The sequence below is a fragment of the Cladophialophora carrionii genome (assembly GCF_000365165.1).
Source record: "Cladophialophora carrionii CBS 160.54 unplaced genomic scaffold supercont1.12, whole genome shotgun sequence".
NCBI lineage: Eukaryota > Fungi > Ascomycota > Eurotiomycetes > Chaetothyriales > Herpotrichiellaceae > Cladophialophora > Cladophialophora carrionii.
In genome coordinates, this window is record NW_008481819.1 from 403,641 (window position 1) to 419,839 (window position 16,199).

Here is a 16,199-nt window from a genome sequence, read left to right on the forward strand (position 1 = left end):
CGATTGCCCTTCCCTTTTGTCTTGGATATCATGGGTATCATTTACAGCCGTCCGCCAACGCCCTTGCTTGTCGGGAAGAATCGTCGACATAGATCTCACAAGGAGAAATCGAGCGCCTTCCCTCCAGATTTATCCTTGCCCTTGTTTCTCTTTCGCTTCTTGCGTTTCTGCTTCGCATGATCCTCCTCGTCACTGCTTTGGTCAGGAGCGGAATTATCAATATCATCGTTAGAAGACAAGTCGTGTTTTGTTGAAGCCCCTCTTCCACCGCCAGGCAGTCCCTTGGCCTCAGTCCATACTTTGACGGTTTGCCCTCCACTGGTAATCATTCGGCCTTCGATATCAAATCCGACAGCAGCGACACCGTCGAGATCGTCATGTTTGGCATCCAAGTCGAGGAGAACTCGATTTCGACCAATCCTCATGAATCGGACTCTTCCATCCTCAAGGCCGGCCGCAACAAGCTTTTCATTCATCTTCAACTTGCCGCCTCCAAAGCCAAAGGGTACTTCAGCAAGAGAATCCACACTGAGGCCACTCCGGTCAAGCACAATTCGCTCGTCCAAGTCGCCCCATACACCTCTCTCCCACAAGCTGACCACTCCGTCACTTTGGCCAACCAGGATTTTTTCACCGACGCTCGTGCCGCCCTTCTTAAGGCCCTGCACCATAGCCACACTCGTTAGCTCGATCTCCTGGTCTTCACTTGTCGCGATTGTGCCCTTGCGAAGATCTGTGACTGCAAGTGTGGTTCCTCCGACGCTGACCCATTGCTTGGGGAAGCCGCTTGTGCTGGTCTCGCTTGCTGGTAGAGGGACGAGCGAGTTGATATGTTCCGCGCCGTGTGGTGTCCATGTCTGGCTTACGCTTGCCTGCATCTCTTTCCCCCTTTGTCGTAGATCTTGCAGGTAAAGCTGCCCCGCGTCCGTGCCCAGTAGCAGTGCCTGCGGAGAAAGAGCATGCAGGACAGTCGGCCCATTGATCTCCCCTCCGGCCCTAGTCTTCTCTGGTATAGCAATCTTGCTCACGACCTTGCCAGTCTCTGTCAGAAATGCTTTTACAAGCCCGTCCGTGCCTGCTGAGTAGCATATCTCTCCATCATGACTGAACGCCAGACATCGACATGAGCCCTTGTGTCTTCTTGTTGTCCATATCGTATCGATGGAGCCTAGTCCACTCTCTGAGAGGCTTGTTGAGGAAGCTCTACGCAGCGAAGGTATGATCGAGCCATTGACCAGGGTGTCGTTCTTCGGAGGAGAGGCAGAGTCGTGCCCAGAGTCGTCCTCGATCACGTCCGCGTCGGAGGGGAGCTTGTAGGCGTACACATGTCCCGAAGACAGGCCGATGGTGAACAAAGGCTGAGTCGGGTGGACCACTTGAGCGAAGACGTCCGAGGGAAGAGGGAGTGTGCAGATCGTGTCAAACATGACGAGGAATCAAGGCACTGGCATAATTTGAGCCGTCTCGAACCGGTTGCCAGTGATTCGCGAGGCTTGCACAAGGCTGATCGAAAGAATAGTAGGTACAGTAAGAGGTAAGAGTAAGCTGCGGCTAAGGCGGCCACCCGCAGATCTGATCCAGTACTGTAACTAGTGCCGGAGCTTCTGCTTAACTCGGCCCTGAAGGGAATTTTTCCGGGCGCTCTAGGGCTGCTTACCGCTTTCACCAGGCAACCTGCTCCTGTTCGTGGGCACGCCAACAAGCTCAACGGTGGAGGCTGCTTACCTGAATAGCCAATTACTTGACAGATCGCCAGTTGTCCTCCAAAGAGCGTATCCAGGCACATATTAGTATTTCTTTTGTGTTTGTGTTCTGTGATCATGGACCGGCGTTAAAGCGACAGTTTTCTCCATGGTCCAGTGACACCTTGAAGACGTGTCTTCTCTGGAGGGTAGGCGTTTTCCCACGTTTCTACAGCACCAACACTTGGGTATATCCATCCCTCGTCACGTCTGGGTTATGACCCGGCCATTTCTAAAGCCTCCTACACTACCACGATGACTTCAGCGGACAATATCGAAGGAGGTACCGCTGTTCGAGTCGATGAGACAACCGCCTTACTTGCGCCCTCACCCAAGCAACCGGCGTCTCGCGAGAATGGCGGCGAGAGTCAGACCTCCAGTGGTGGCACCGACACAGCCGAAGACAAGCCATTGCCCAGGGACCAGATCCTATACCTCTGCTTTGCGCGCTTCGTCGAGCCAGTTGCATTCTTCTGCATATTTCCCTTCGTTAACCAGATGATTTGGGAGACTGGGGAGGTGGCCGAGACGGATGTCGGGTTCTACAGTGGGCTGATTGTAAGCATCATATGCCTCATGTCATTCGAGTTGTACAGCTGATGGATGGCCTCAAGGAGTCGTTATTCTCGTTAACACAAATGTGTCTCATGATTCTCTGGGGGAAAGCGGCCGATCACTTCGGAAGAAAACCAGTCCTGGTCAGTTCGCTGGCGGGCGTCGCAGTCGCAACAGCCACCTTCGGGCTCAGCAGGACAATATGGCAGATGATCGTGTTCAGATGTTTCGCTGGCATCTTTGCTGGGACAGTTCTGTGAGTCGTCCCCATTCTGAAGTATTCAAGCATGGTGATCAGTATCTGACGGCCAAGATAGGACAATCCGCACAATGATCACCGAAAATAGCACACCGCAAACGCAAGCGAGAGCTTTTAGTTTCTTCGCCTTTACGGGCAACCTAGGTATCTTCCTGGGTCCGGCTATCGGTACGTCATCTACCGCCTCGATTTCACTCAGTGATGACTGACAGATCAACAGGAGGCGCATTGGCCAAACCTGCAACCGTATATCCATCTGTCTTTGGGAAGATCAAGTTCTTCTGGGACTATCCATACGCGCTGCCCACATTTGTGACAGGCGCGATAGGCGCGATCGCAACAATCACGAGTGCGTTCGGGCTCAAAGAGGCAAGTCTGTCACGCTCTGTTTCAACATACTCGAGGCTGATCATGTCCTTCCGGACAGACACTTGTGAAAAAGGGCAACGCGACCGGGTCCGGTCCGCCTAAGAAGATGTCCATGCTTGAGCTCCTGCGATCACCGAACGTTACAATAACGCTATTTATATACGCTTATATCATGATCCTCGCCTTCAGCTATACAGCCATTGTAAGTTATACTGGCCCTCGAGCCACATGGCCACCATGGGGAGAACTTGATGCACCATCCGGGCTCCGTGTCGGCAAGCACTAAGACAGGATTACAGGTCCCGGTCTTTTTCTTCACACCCGTCCACCTCGGCGGATACGGGTTTTCGCCGCTGTTGATCTCCATCTTTATGGGACTTGGCGGGCTTTCGCAATCGCTCTGGCTCCTCATCGCATTTCCGTGGCTTCAAGCCAGGTTTGGCACGAAGTGGGTCATGAAATTGTGCGCTTTGACTTACCCTTTCTTTTTCGTATTCTATCCGATGTGCAACATGTTGTTGAGGTGGCATATGACGGCCGCTTTCTGGGCAATTGCGCCTGTTGCTTCAGTAGTGGGCAGCGGAGTCGCCATGTCTTTCACAGGCATTCAACTTGTTCTTAACGATGTGTCTCCCGGGCCAGAAGTCTTGGGAACATTGAATGCAGTTGCGCTCACGTTAGTGAGCGGCTTGAGAGCCTTTTCACCTGCGTTGTTCGCCAGTTTATTTGCTACCAGTGTACGGAGCGGGGTGTTGGGAGGCCATGTCATTTGGATCCTAATGGTTTGTCTAGCGGTAGGGTTCTCGTTCCTAAGCCAGTGGGTGCCGGAGCCGATCCAAGCGGAAAGCAAGTCAGGTCCCCGCATGGAGAATGGCAGGACCGAGGAGGGGAACGAACAGTAGAAGAACATGAAGGGCGGTCCCGATCTGCTACCGCGAAGGAAGAATTTGACGTTGCACAGAATTAGTGCTGGCATCTTGACGATAGACACAACGGCGCACCTAAGTTTCAGGGCGAATCTAGGCGTTCAAGAGGGACAACATGATATGGGAACTTGGATAGACAGCTAGACTTTTCAATGGCTACCAAGTGTTTTCCTGAACTCCCGAGTGCTGTAGAACCACAAAGACAAGTTGGCACCCTGAGCCATACAAAGATCACTTTGCTTTTGCTGAATAAGTCTTTCGAGAAGATGGCCAGCGGAGCGATGCACAGCCTCGTGCGGAGCTTTCCCCAGCCTCGTTCGAACAAACTTTAAATTACCCCGCGAGCCTTAAAAAGGGTTAGCGCATACACAGCCCACGCGACGCGTCCCAGTCAGGGCGAGTCTCACCTCTTCGATCTGCTTTGTCCTTTCTTCCACCACTCATCCATCGACCTCCATCATTCCCAATCGACCAGGATCGGGCGATAAACCATGGCTTCCCGAACCGTCTTTGGGTTTGTGACTGCATCCATGAACTTCACGAGAGCAGCCAGCCTTTCTCGCTCGTTGCCGAAGCGCCCAAGATCTTCGTGTCTGAGCTTCGTCGCGTGCGTTCCGAGCACCGCTGAGACTTGAGAGCTGCGTTCCAGCAAACCGAAGTCCCATACCGTCGTTCCTCCGTGAAGGAACGCGTCGACTCTCGGACTCTCTCGGGTATTCTCCAGAGTCATGTTGTCAAGTCTGGCGCGGGCCAGCTCCCAAGTATTCAAATTGCCTGAGTTTGATGTCGTCGCCTGAGCTGTGGCTTTCCGCGATCGCGAGGTTCTTGACGAGGTCAATGGTAACAGCAGCACAGAATGCATTTATCGGATTCATGTCAGGGGCGCGATCACAATCGAGCGAAGACCAGGCGACACAACTTGGAGAACAAGCTACTTATACCTTCCTGGTAGCTGGCAGGCTGGGTCGCTTACGTGCCAAATTGCAGCTACCGTCTCTTTTTCAAGGCCATGTTTCCTGTCCCACAATGTTCTGGTTACGGGAAGGTTTCGTATGTCTTTGCGAAAGCGATTTCTGAGAGTCACCGTTCATACCGTCACCCCACTGAACGTGGGCAAAAGCCTGATTACCAGGCGAAGGCTGGCAAATCACTCTTTTAGCCTTGGTTTGCATGGTCCCTGAACTTGTGAAGATGGCAGTGCCGTACTTTCGAAGCAGGCTCAGCACCAGTCAGGCGGCAGGTCGACATGTCGATTATACCGAAGGACGATGCATGTCGGCGAATATGGTACGAAGTTTACGAGGCTCATCCCACGGACTCTGTCCCACCATCAGCAGCAACCCCATCGCAATTGATCTTGAATGCCAGACCACGCAGGCCCAATCCACAAGATTTGATCGTGCATGCAGCAATCTTGCAGTCATCATGTCATGCCTCTTGACGGACTTGCCATGTGGAGTATTTCGTCGGCGAAGATCAGATCGGGCCGTGCAGTTCTCATGCTGACAAGCGCGGGTATCGATCGATCGACGTCAGTTTCCCATGTGACATCTCCGACGGATGGGCGCAATGGGGGCTGCATTCAGGGATCATGGCATTCAGCCCCGGATTCCCAAATGCACTAGTCCGGGCGCTACAAGTCGGGCGCCTCTTAAACCCGACTTATTCCGGTCTGGCCAATTTGGATCGCGGGGTCTGAGCTTGTGAGCCTATTAGATTTCATGATTAGAGGTTGATACAAAGTACCTTGCACTGAAAGCGGATTCAGCAAATAACGGGCGACGGAGCCACCACAGACAGGGTCGGGGCCAGTGAGGGCTCGATGAGCACATTAACCGAAGTCCCAGGAGGAGACAGGAGCACGAGAACAGTAACCACAACGGGCACAAAAGGTGACCCCCACGCCAGGGGCCGGTGTAAGGCTCAGCCAACACTTCCATGGGGAAAATGACATAACGACCCTCGTACCTGTCCGCGCACCCACCACGGTCGCAGATTAAAGACTCATCGAACAAATGGCGCTCCTCATGGCCCTGTGCTTTAGTGGCAAATCGGATCCCGCTTCCCAAAGGTCAAAAGCCTGCATCGTCAAGCGTTGATCATCTGGCGCCGCTCAGCGCATATCAGCAAGCATAGCGCTCGTAAGAAACCCTCCGCCTGGACATCCCACCCGCGCGCAAGTTGTCATGAGAACACACGAGAGTCACTGCTTCCCTCCTTGGACTTGGCATGATCATCATTGAGGCACAGGAGGTTGAATTGGAGGCGCAGGCGTTCCTCATTTCGTGCACCACATCTGTCGTGCCTGCAAGAAATACTTTCGGAAAAAAGAAGGTCCGTTACCGCTGCTATCACTAATCAGGGCAGGCGCCGGAGTCATCCTCCGGGATGTGGGGCTTCCATTCTTGCCCCAGACCTGCATTTCCCCGCATTGTCAAACGTTGATAAAGCCACGTCAACGATTTGAGTCCTCCTCTCTGAAGCCTTGCCGACCCAAGCCTCACCTTGAAGGCGGTCAGCAGCATTCGGGAGATTCAACTGCGGCGTGAAAGATCGCTGTGAGCTCCGTCGGCTGACCAGCGGTTTGATTGTTCGCGCCACCCCTCCCGATAACATTCTGTCTTTTACCATGAGGCCCTGATCGTTGAAATCAGTGGACGTTCAGTCAGTACAGGAAGCAGTCAGTGCCTCTGGTCAGACCTGGCCGCGATTAGCTCTCTCCGAGCAGGTGTTGCATATCCTGGATCTCATACCTTCCTGGTATGTCCTGGCGTCGTGCAAAAGCTCTGGGTCTGTCAGACGATCCATCTCCTCTTCAAGCTTTTGCACTGCCAATGCGCTTGATCTGTCTGTGTGTTTAGCGCTTTTCGGGCTCTCGCAGTTTTTCTTCCGGCGTGTATGGCTTCTCAGCACTCTGCCCTGCGCTTGCAGCAAACGGTCGGCAGCATTGTCGGTCGAATGAAGATGAGCTGCGAGGGTGGCCTGGTCGAAAGGCTCTCGAGGCGCCATGAGCGCTAATCTCTATGTATGGCGCACAAAGACCTCGGGTATCGCTGGGCAAGGCTGACCAACGGTGATACGAACCTACGACTGCGAGCGCCGACCCGCAAGTGACAAGCTTTTCTCAACAGTCAGCAGCTTCTTGCCGTGCCTCCGGAACCATGGGCTTACATTACGGGCAGTGTTGACGACTTATGGAGAGCGACTTCCTGTCGCTGCTATCAACTCGGCAGGTCGTTGTAACGGTTGACCCGGTTGATAATGCTGCTTGTTATCTTCAAGCGAAAGAGTAAAGTATCCGGGGTGACTGAACTGCGCCAGACAATTGTTTGCGGAAGATGCGAGAGAAATTTGTATCCATACCACGGGCTCAACCTCTTCCTTTACCTTGGTCATCGGTGGTCACTTGACGAGGCACCTGACACCACCAACTTTACGTCGCCCCAAGGAGTCGTGCAAATGGACCCAATCGCCGAGGCACGCCTTCATGATGACGAGATTGTCACTGGGTTCACTTGCGATATCATTGAAACCGGGTGCATTATGTTGCAGGTTGAACGTGGTCTTGGATCAACACGATGGAAATGATTACTTCTTCGGTCCCATTTTGAGATCACCTGACGAGGCTAAGACCGCTTGGGAATCTGTTACCTAAAGGCCGCTGGGTGTCTGTCCAATGCCCACAAGGCTGGAATGAAGTCGAGGAAAGGCGCCAGGTACCCGAGGATAACCGCAGTACGTCGAACTGATAAGGATTCTCCTTGCCATTGGATGACTGCCTTCGACACGGAGATGCTCCTGGTTTCATTCAGATATCGGTCCGCCTGCTCACGAGGATGGACACATGTGTCGATCCGGGGTACATGATGCTAGCCAAAGGGACCAACGTTGTCTTATCTCTAGTTACTGTTGGTGTACAGCCCTGCCGGCTGCAGTCTGGGGTATCAATCTCGCCAAGATCGACATCTTTGCGGCTTTGCGACGTATCGTTGTCGCGAGGCCGTGCCACGTCAGGCCCGACTTTCAATCATCGAAAGGGTCCGATGCCGGTTGTCGCCTACACTACGGTGTTGACCGATACATTCGACATTGATGACAGCGTATGAGCAGATAAGCAGCAAGCCTCTCCCGACCACGGGACACGCAGTGCGCCCGAGTCTCAAACCGCGCCTGAGCATTTGATTATCACGAGTCCTTATCCTCGAACGCGTGCAATGAGGCGCATGCGGCGTCACATTCTGCGCGTCGTGGAGTGTGCTATTGTGGAAGGCGTTGACGCGTCGCGTGTCAGCTTGGCATTCTGCGCGTGTTCACGATCTGGCAGGGTCGTGAGCAGTCTGTACTGAGTACTTTGTACAGTTCGAATTCAGGCCACTTCTGGGCTGCGACTTCCAGGAAGGGACCGGCTGGAACTTGCTTGCGGCGGTTTGCGTGGTGGGGCAGATGGTGCGCCAAAAGAATTGTGCTTTTAGCGCCATTTGCCGCAGCAGCTTACCAGAGCCTTAAGAGTGGAGGAGCATGACGTGGTACTCGTACTCAGCCCACACAAATCATGGGACGGGCACGGGCGTGTTTCAACCCTTTCAATGCAGCGGTGCTGAACTGAAGAAAGCCGCATTGGTGATCGGAGAGCTTAATCAAGCGACATCAAGAGCAAGACTCCGAACGACGTCCCAAAATATCGAATTGAGCTCCAGATGTCCAACAGCAGCAGCAATTTCGGAGTTACGCAGTACAGGACAAGCTCGGCAATGTTTCCTATCATACAGCGGTTCAGCCTCGTTGAGTCCGAGCAAGACAATCAACCAGGCAGCTGGCTGTCTGAGTACAGCTTGTTGCATACTGTTCCGGCTTTGGAGATGTTGAATCCCAGCGACCGTCATTATGAGAGACCCTACTTGAACGAACCACATCCCAATCTCCGCCAGAGCCTCGACCTTTTCTCAACCGAAGCACCTGAGGTCGTCGGATTGATATAAGACATCTCAAGAATACGAGTGAGTTCCCTCCTTGAGTCCTGACTCATGAGTCACATCAGCTTGATTCACTTCAGATCGGTCGTGACAGTGTTCCTCTGACCTTTTTGGTCTTCTCTCGCAGCCCGAAGAAGCTCCGAGTCCGTGAGTTTGTCCATTTCCTTCATGAGGCTGCGTATATCCTTTTTGTCTTTCTTCTTGTCGTCCTTTCCTCCTGGCGCGGCCTTGGGATGTTCTGCTGCGTTGTTGCCGCTTCGGAGGGCACGTCCACTGCCATGGTCGAGACGGTCGATGAGGTTGAGGGGGTAGTATAGGTAAGAATCAAGCACGCCTTTGCAGACATCCTTGTTGGAGGCCATGGCGTCACGGTGTCGACGGACTGACGCGGTGAAGGGCAAGGCTGTGGTTCACAGAGGAAGTCCTACAGGAGAAGGTCGTTGGCTGTCAAGGTATGACGAGGCTGACCGTCCAGGTATGCTCACAAGGTAAGAGGCTCAAGGACCAAGAGAGGTGGATGGAACTGTGCGTCAGGAAGATGAAGGACCAAAAGAGATTCGAGGTTTATCAAGAGGGAATTCGCTGTTCTTAAGCTTGTGCGTTCAACGTGAGAGGAAGCAGAGGGATCCCATTGCCATTCGAGGGCGTCCCCGATGAACCTCCAGTGTGGCCCAACAAATGATGGTCTACAGCACATTTGGTCTCCCTTTTACACCGGTGAAGTCTTGCAGTAATGCTGCATGATACGTGAATCCTCAGTCCATGTCGCGAATGAGCATCCACAACTACGAGGATACGTTTTTCCCATCCACTCGAATCGCGTGCGACTTTGCTAAATATCGGAATGTTTAGCTGTGGAAGAGATGGAATCCGGGCGACATCTGCGGATCAGGATGCAGCTCACACGTTGTGAATGAAAGATCAGTGGGGAGGATGAAGGGTGGTGTGAACCTGACAGACTCGCGCTCGCTTCGCTCGCACATGGGCGTCAGATAAAACTACGTCATCCATCCTCTCCTGTCTGACCGATGTCAGACAGACGCTTCATACCGACTTGATCCGTGGAAACTCGTAGATGGGATACATGTACTACGGTTAGGTATGTAGTTGTAGGCGAACACAAGATGTGGTTGGCACCTACCTATTAAGGTACCCAGGTGGGCCCCTGGTTCACCGCCCTTAATTTCTAAACACGTCTTTACATGTCTGTCATAGGGAAAACGGAAATGTGCCCAAAGAAGTTCAGCATCAAGTCCAAATTCCAGTTTGGTCCCAGTTTGATGCCAGTTTGATGCCAGTTTGATGCCAGTTTGATGCCAGTTTGATGCCAGTTTGATGCCACTCTGGTGCCAGTAGGCAATTTTTGGTGCGCGTGCGACCAATGCAATCGTAGGTATCCACAAGAAATCTCGGTGTGCGTCCCTATCAACTGATCACCGCCTCCCCGCTGGGTGCTCGTACTCGTACCCGTGGTTGCCTTTGGAAGTGGCAAAAAGGGGACAACTCAGCGACACGTTATCCAGTGGTTTATGCAGCTTTGTGGGTCATAAGCCTGGGCCAGAGCCAGGCCAGCGTTTCGGGCCCATTTCACAACTGGATAGCTTCGACATCATGCATGTATGGCGCGCCACGCCTTGCTTTTCGGTAGCCTCGTGACGCGACGTCTGGCCGATGTTAGTGACATGCCAATTTCTCGCCGCGCCCGGAGAGGGAGAGGGAGCCGGAGAGCGCGCTCCTAGAATGGCCAAATCCCCCCCATTCTGGAAATAGCTGGAAAGTCGATCGGTAGTCCCATAGAGGAGAGGTGGATCTACTGACGGAGTGGTTCGCTTACGCAAATGACTCCGCGACGTCGTTAAAGCTCTCCGGTCCTCGTGCGTCAGCACGGGTTCGTTCTCGCGAAAATTCTCCTTCCAGATCATGTGTTCGAAGGATGTTCGTGATGGGAATGTAGGTGCAGAATATCGTGGACCAAACACAGGCCTACGCACTGGTCACATGGTGGCTGGAACAAAGATGAAGGCTTGTCGGTGCAGGTCTGGACACAACCCGGAGCGCACAAGAATTACCTACAGGCTCAGCCTGTAAGTCGCGTTATTCCATTACACTGTCAGATCCAGGAGGGGGATCTTTCGCGGTTCGCGCCCTTCGGTCCGTTCAATGGCAGTTCCGGAATTCGCCAGGGCCGGGAGGAGGAGGGGTTTCTATAAGGCACTCCATCATAATTGGCTTCTTCATCGAGGGGGCACGAGAGACAAAGGCCCTGAATCGTGCTCCCCTCCCCCTCGCTCTACACGAGGTACTTTACCGGAGAAAAGTAACCCCGCATTCTATTTTTGTTCGGTGAGGGAGTGTGCCCCTCACTCTCTAATCGGTAGGTCTACCGACTTGGTTTAACCAAATTAAGTTACCTCTTATACTCGTTTATGTTTGCCTTTCTGACTGCTAGATGTCGCGTCACGACAAACTTTTCTGGCTTTGAATCAACTTCATCCTAACTCATCGCTCTTGACCGCGTGGACACCTTATCCTATCGATCTTTGGATACTACGAATGCTGAGGTGGGCTACAGTTGGCTTGCGACGACATCGTCTGAGCTGCGTATCCCTTTCCCCCTAGCTCGCGCGCCCGAGCACACTCTACTCGTGGTTCCCGCTCTCGGAGCAATGACAAGCGCTCCTTTCCACACCTACTTCCTTCAGACAATCTAGGCATATGAGCGGGTCCCGTCGTCGAGTCCTGTCCCTGATGAGCAGTGTCCACAGTAAGGCGAAGTGACCTACACACCTCGTTGATATGCTTGGGCGTCGTTGAGGAGCACCAGGTCCGTGATCTTGTCCATCTCCTTCTCGAGCCTAGTCACGGCTATATCATTGCCCTTGTCTAGAGTCCTTCGCGGTGGCGCCACTGGACGGCTCATCGAAGTTTTGTACTTGTCACTTCGAAGGACGCGTCCGTTACCGTCGAGGAGCCGGTCAGCGACACTCCTAGTGGCGTATAGGTAGGTGGAGAGCATGTCGTCCGCTGCGTGGCTACGAGAGCTCATCTTGGGCAACGTCAAGGGAAGGCTTCGGAGTCGAAGTCAATGGTTCAGCAAGGGGGGACGAGGTTCCAGGGGTCCGAAATATAGGACTGCTATTTGCAACGGTCAGGTTGGACACTAGGCTGCTCTCTGGGTATGCTTGGTGTTGGACTCATGAGACGTGAGAAGGAAGACTTACGAGGCGTCAATGTTGCAAAGACACACGGGGTTCTGCACGGGAGACAAGGGGTGTCAATGCAGGGAATCAAGAAGAATCAGGGCGATGTCCGTCGAGAACAGCCTAGCGGGCAAGTGAAGGCGCCACACAGAAAGACACACGAAGAAGGAACATGTGAGTAGAAGAGAGACGAAGAGGACGCAAACTCTGGGATCAGCCATGGGATAATATACCAGGTTGCGCACCTCGTCTTCGTCCTGGTTCCGTCCGTGCAAAAGTCGGTGCCACGTATGCGAACTGAACGTCTGGGATGATGTTCACGCGTGGCTTCGAAACGTCCAATCGATCCATTGAAACGCAAGCAGAAGTGGTAAAAAGGCAGCCGTAGAGCAGAGACTTGCATTACAAAAGTAGGTTACAGAGAAAACATTCCGTGTAGACGGATGCATGGCACGACAGTAGCGCGGGCCCAGCCAATCACTTGCCGAGCGCAACGCCATCCGGGTGGATTAGCGTACGAGCTAATGCGCACAATCCTCTCCTAATAAAGTATAGCTGATTGTCCGTGGCAAAAGATAGCGGCCACCTGATTAGTCGCCGCATTTGAGGCGGCAGGGGAGCGGATGCGGAGCGAGCACGGGGACGATCCTGAAACAAACTCCGCGAGGCTGATGAAACGTCGCTGTCGGATTGGTCAGATCATGCTCGCTCTGCGACACAGAGGCGGCACATCTCGTATCCAGTACTGAGTATTATCTCGGATTCCTGGCCTGTGTGAGCGTGGCTTCATCCGAAGCGCTAGTTAACCAGCGTATCCAGAAGATGCCGGGTCGCCGACGAGCGACCGCAGTCAAACCCATCCAATCGCTGACTTATGAGGAGGCTGACTTGCAAGTTGAAGGAATGTCGCCGTCTCAAGGCTATCCGCTGTCGAGCCACCCACGCAGAGGCTTCGGCCTCGGTAGCACAAATCTATTCAGTACTTCATCAAATCCTCCGTCCTTCTCAGACTGCAGCATCGCGACTAAATACCCACTCCATCAAAGCCTTGAACGTCAGCCTCGTCCCCACACAATAAGATGTATGCCCAGCCCACATAATTACGGAGTACAGGGTACAGGCTACTCAAGTCTAGTCTACGCTAGTCCGTCACGGGACCGAACGACTCTGTCGACGACTCCATCTTCACACACTCTACCCAGTATGCATACATACATAACTGGGCGAATTAGCTCTTGTCAATGCTTGGACTACTACTAATGGACAGGAGGCCCTGCACTGTGACGAGACAGGTACTGACCCGTACTGTACTTCACCCCCGTCCAACGATATCCCGTTGGTATACAGTCGTGACGGCGGCAGCCACGATCGTCGGGTCTGTGATCTTGTCCATCTCCCTTTCCAGCATCCTTACGCCCGCGTTGATCATCTTGTCCTTGTCCTCGGCATTGGTCGTGGCAGCGAAGTGGGAAGCGACGTTGTGTCTTCTGAGGTTGTGGCTTGGCGCCATGATGAGACGATCCGTAAGGGTGTCGGTCGAATAGAGGTACGTGTTGAGCATGTTATCCGAAGACGACATGTTGGTCACGCTGATGTTAACGACCGCAGGAAACGGAGAGAAAGTTGGCGGTGCCTGGGAAGGCCGTGGATACGCCACGCCCCGTGTGTAATGACTGCTTCTAGGAGTCGTCTTGAGCGACCTTCGGTCTTGTGGAGAGGCAGCAACCCTTGGTTGGGTTGGAGTCTGGGAGGGGGCACGACAGTGACGGTGGCAGTGACAGTGAACTCCTTGTAGGTTGAGGTTAGGGTACGGAGAGAACAACGGATGCTGAGGCGGCGATTGACTGACTGGAGAAAAGAACAACCGGTGCGTAAGGCTACCGATCCGGTGGACGACGTGGAAAGGTGTTGTGGAGAAGCCAGTAACGTGTCAAGTGGGCGCAGATGCTAGGAAATCGAGTCCTGCATGCTATGGTGCGAAGAGAATAGAAAGCAGAGAGACGAGCAAGGCCGGCGGTCTCGAGCAGCGATACCTTTATATACCATACTGGCACCGGGAACCCTGGGCCTCGTATTGCCTCAGCGGGCGGCAGACGCAAACGACTGCGCCCTGAAGTCAACATTGCCATGGGGGTACTGTCTCCAGCTCGATGAGTGCGAATTGCTGTCTGGAGGTATACGCAGCGAATGCAGCGAGGAACGGACATATGCCCCAATCAGGCTAATGCCAGATCAACTCCCGCTCGGTACGGATACCCAGTACCTCGCGCATCCAAGACTCAGCCTTTGGGACGGGAAAAGCGGGGCCTGCCCATTGGTGGATCGGATATGCTTCCGGCTCTTAGCCCGACCCTACTCGAGTGTCAAAGGCACCGCCCAGCATGGACAAAACCCCACACGTCAACATGATCGAGCGTTTTCAACGAGAATTGCGTTCTAACCCAGTGCACAAACGAGCCCTTGCAGGAAGACCTGGCTTGCTGACAGCCCACATTTGGGTCCGTCTACCTAACCACATCATTCGCTATTGGGGGGTGGCCCGACGCCACTTGCGCATGATATGCAGACTTGCGGTGCAGCGGTGGTCTGAGAACGGGAAGATGCTTTAATTCTCCATCATCACCATTTCAGGGCGTTGGGTTGGGCGTAAGATCTCGCAGTGGCGGAACTCGTACCGTCGCTGCGGCTTCATCAAACCCCGTCACGTCTGCTACAGGGTACGTTCATGCCCCGCCACGCGCCCACCGAGACAGAGGATGTTCTGCTTTGTGCTAACCGGTTTAACCCAGATGTGGGCACAAAGATGTGGTGAGTCTGGGGTGCTCTGAGCTGAAGACTGGTTTCTGGACCGTTACATACTTCGCGGTTAATGAGTCTCAGACTCATTCCGTGGACACTTTGGCGAAGTCTGCCGCCGTAGCACGTTTTTGTGGTAGAGCAGGTCGTAGCCTGCCGTGCTTTAAGGTCTCGATGTCCGTGACGATTGAGTCACGGACAAGGGGCTGCTCACGACCATAACGGCGTGTCGTTGGGAAACGCCATCTTGGACCGCGAGACCTTGGCCGGGCGTTTGTCGTGGAGACGGAAAAAAGAGGCTGCCTTCATCCCACGGAGCGAGGGAAGCGCATTGCATACACGAGCGACCTTATTAAGGCACGAGGTGCGGATAGACATATCAAGGGAGGGGGCCTTGCGCATGTTCAGACACGCACAGTGGGAGACCGCCATGGTGCGTGGGACTTGTTTGGGGTGATGCAGGAAACGTGGGTTTGCGTGGATGGTGTGGGATGGAATGTGCAGGTCTCATTTCGGGGGGCTTGTCGTAGTGCACGGAAGGTCTTCGGTATGCGTGCTGAGTCGAGGACAAGGTATGGACCATTAGTCAGTCAAAGGCAGGTAGTCCGTACTGTACTGTGTCTCGTAAGGCCAGATAGAAGCATCCATTGAGGAATTTTTGGGGGGACATTTGGCGTTTTTCCCCAGTTTAATGCTTGTGCCTTGCCTGTTGTGCTCCTCCGTAGGGCTTCGGTGATGTAAAGCGCGTGAAGCGCTACATTCCTTCGCAGTCCGGGCAGGCCCCTGTCCCTGTGTTTCCCCGTCTCGACCCTCGTGGGCTACCACCAATGAAATAGGTCTGTCTTGAAACTGGTAGACTCGAGGCCCGGAGCCGTTGCGAAATAGGTTCTTCCTCAGATTCGAAGCGATGCCGTGTGCACGCCGAAGACCGGCACTGCCTTAATGGTAGATCAAAATGCGGATGTCGGAGCACAATAAAAACACGTCAAGCACCAGGCTGCCAGCACGGAGGACAGCGTGGGTAGACATTGAGCGACATGCGGAATGAACTCCAGGTGGCGCCATGCAAGAGAGTTGCAGAGATCGGAGACTCAGGTGCGTGTATCGATGGACAAAGGGGAAAGCTGAAGTCAAGGGCATAAATCGAAATGGTGGAGATCACATAATCAAACCGCCAAAGCTTCCGTTTTCGGCACGCCAGTCCAACTATTTCATCACAGCATCAGTGATCAAGGCGACAGCCTCCTTTCATCATGCATGCCACGAACCCCAGAGCGTATCGGCGAACGAAATCACTCCGTCAAGGAAGTCTTGAGATCCCGCAGTCCATCCACTGGCCGCGACAGAAACTGCATTCAACCCACGAGCCCAGCTCGTGC

General features: G+C 53.7%; 5 protein-coding genes across 5 annotated transcripts; 1 reads left to right on the plus strand and 4 right to left on the minus strand.

Annotated features, from left to right (window-relative positions):
* Positions 1-95: 95 nt before the first annotated feature.
* G647_10115 (uncharacterized protein) lies at positions 96-1,427 on the minus strand (the record flags this gene model as incomplete). The annotated part of the gene is made up of 1 exon (XM_008726107.1): positions 96-1,427. One exon carries the CDS (start codon positions 1,425-1,427, stop codon positions 96-98), a length of 1,332 nt encoding a protein of 443 aa, XP_008724329.1.
* Positions 1,428-1,997: 570 nt separating this feature from the next.
* G647_10116 (uncharacterized protein) lies at positions 1,998-3,827 on the plus strand (the record flags this gene model as incomplete). The annotated part of the gene is made up of 6 exons (XM_008726108.1): positions 1,998-2,300; positions 2,357-2,553; positions 2,615-2,724; positions 2,777-2,943; positions 2,999-3,127; positions 3,225-3,827. 6 exons carry the CDS (start codon positions 1,998-2,000, stop codon positions 3,825-3,827), a joined length of 1,509 nt encoding a protein of 502 aa, XP_008724330.1.
* A 481-nt stretch (positions 3,828-4,308) lies between these two features.
* On the minus strand, positions 4,309-4,581 carry G647_10117 (uncharacterized protein; the record flags this gene model as incomplete). The annotated part of the gene is made up of 1 exon (XM_008726109.1): positions 4,309-4,581. The coding sequence occupies one exon, from the start codon at positions 4,579-4,581 to the stop codon at positions 4,309-4,311; it is 273 nt and encodes a 90-aa protein (XP_008724331.1).
* A 4,255-nt stretch (positions 4,582-8,836) lies between these two features.
* Positions 8,837-9,186, minus strand: G647_10118 (uncharacterized protein; the record flags this gene model as incomplete). The annotated part of the gene is made up of 2 exons (XM_008726110.1): positions 8,837-8,868; positions 8,931-9,186. 2 exons carry the CDS (start codon positions 9,184-9,186, stop codon positions 8,837-8,839), a joined length of 288 nt encoding a protein of 95 aa, XP_008724332.1.
* Positions 9,187-11,603: 2,417 nt separating this feature from the next.
* G647_10119 (uncharacterized protein) lies at positions 11,604-11,870 on the minus strand (the record flags this gene model as incomplete). Its single annotated transcript, XM_008726111.1, has 1 exon — positions 11,604-11,870. The coding sequence occupies one exon, from the start codon at positions 11,868-11,870 to the stop codon at positions 11,604-11,606; it is 267 nt and encodes an 88-aa protein (XP_008724333.1).
* Positions 11,871-16,199: the final 4,329 nt, after the last annotated feature.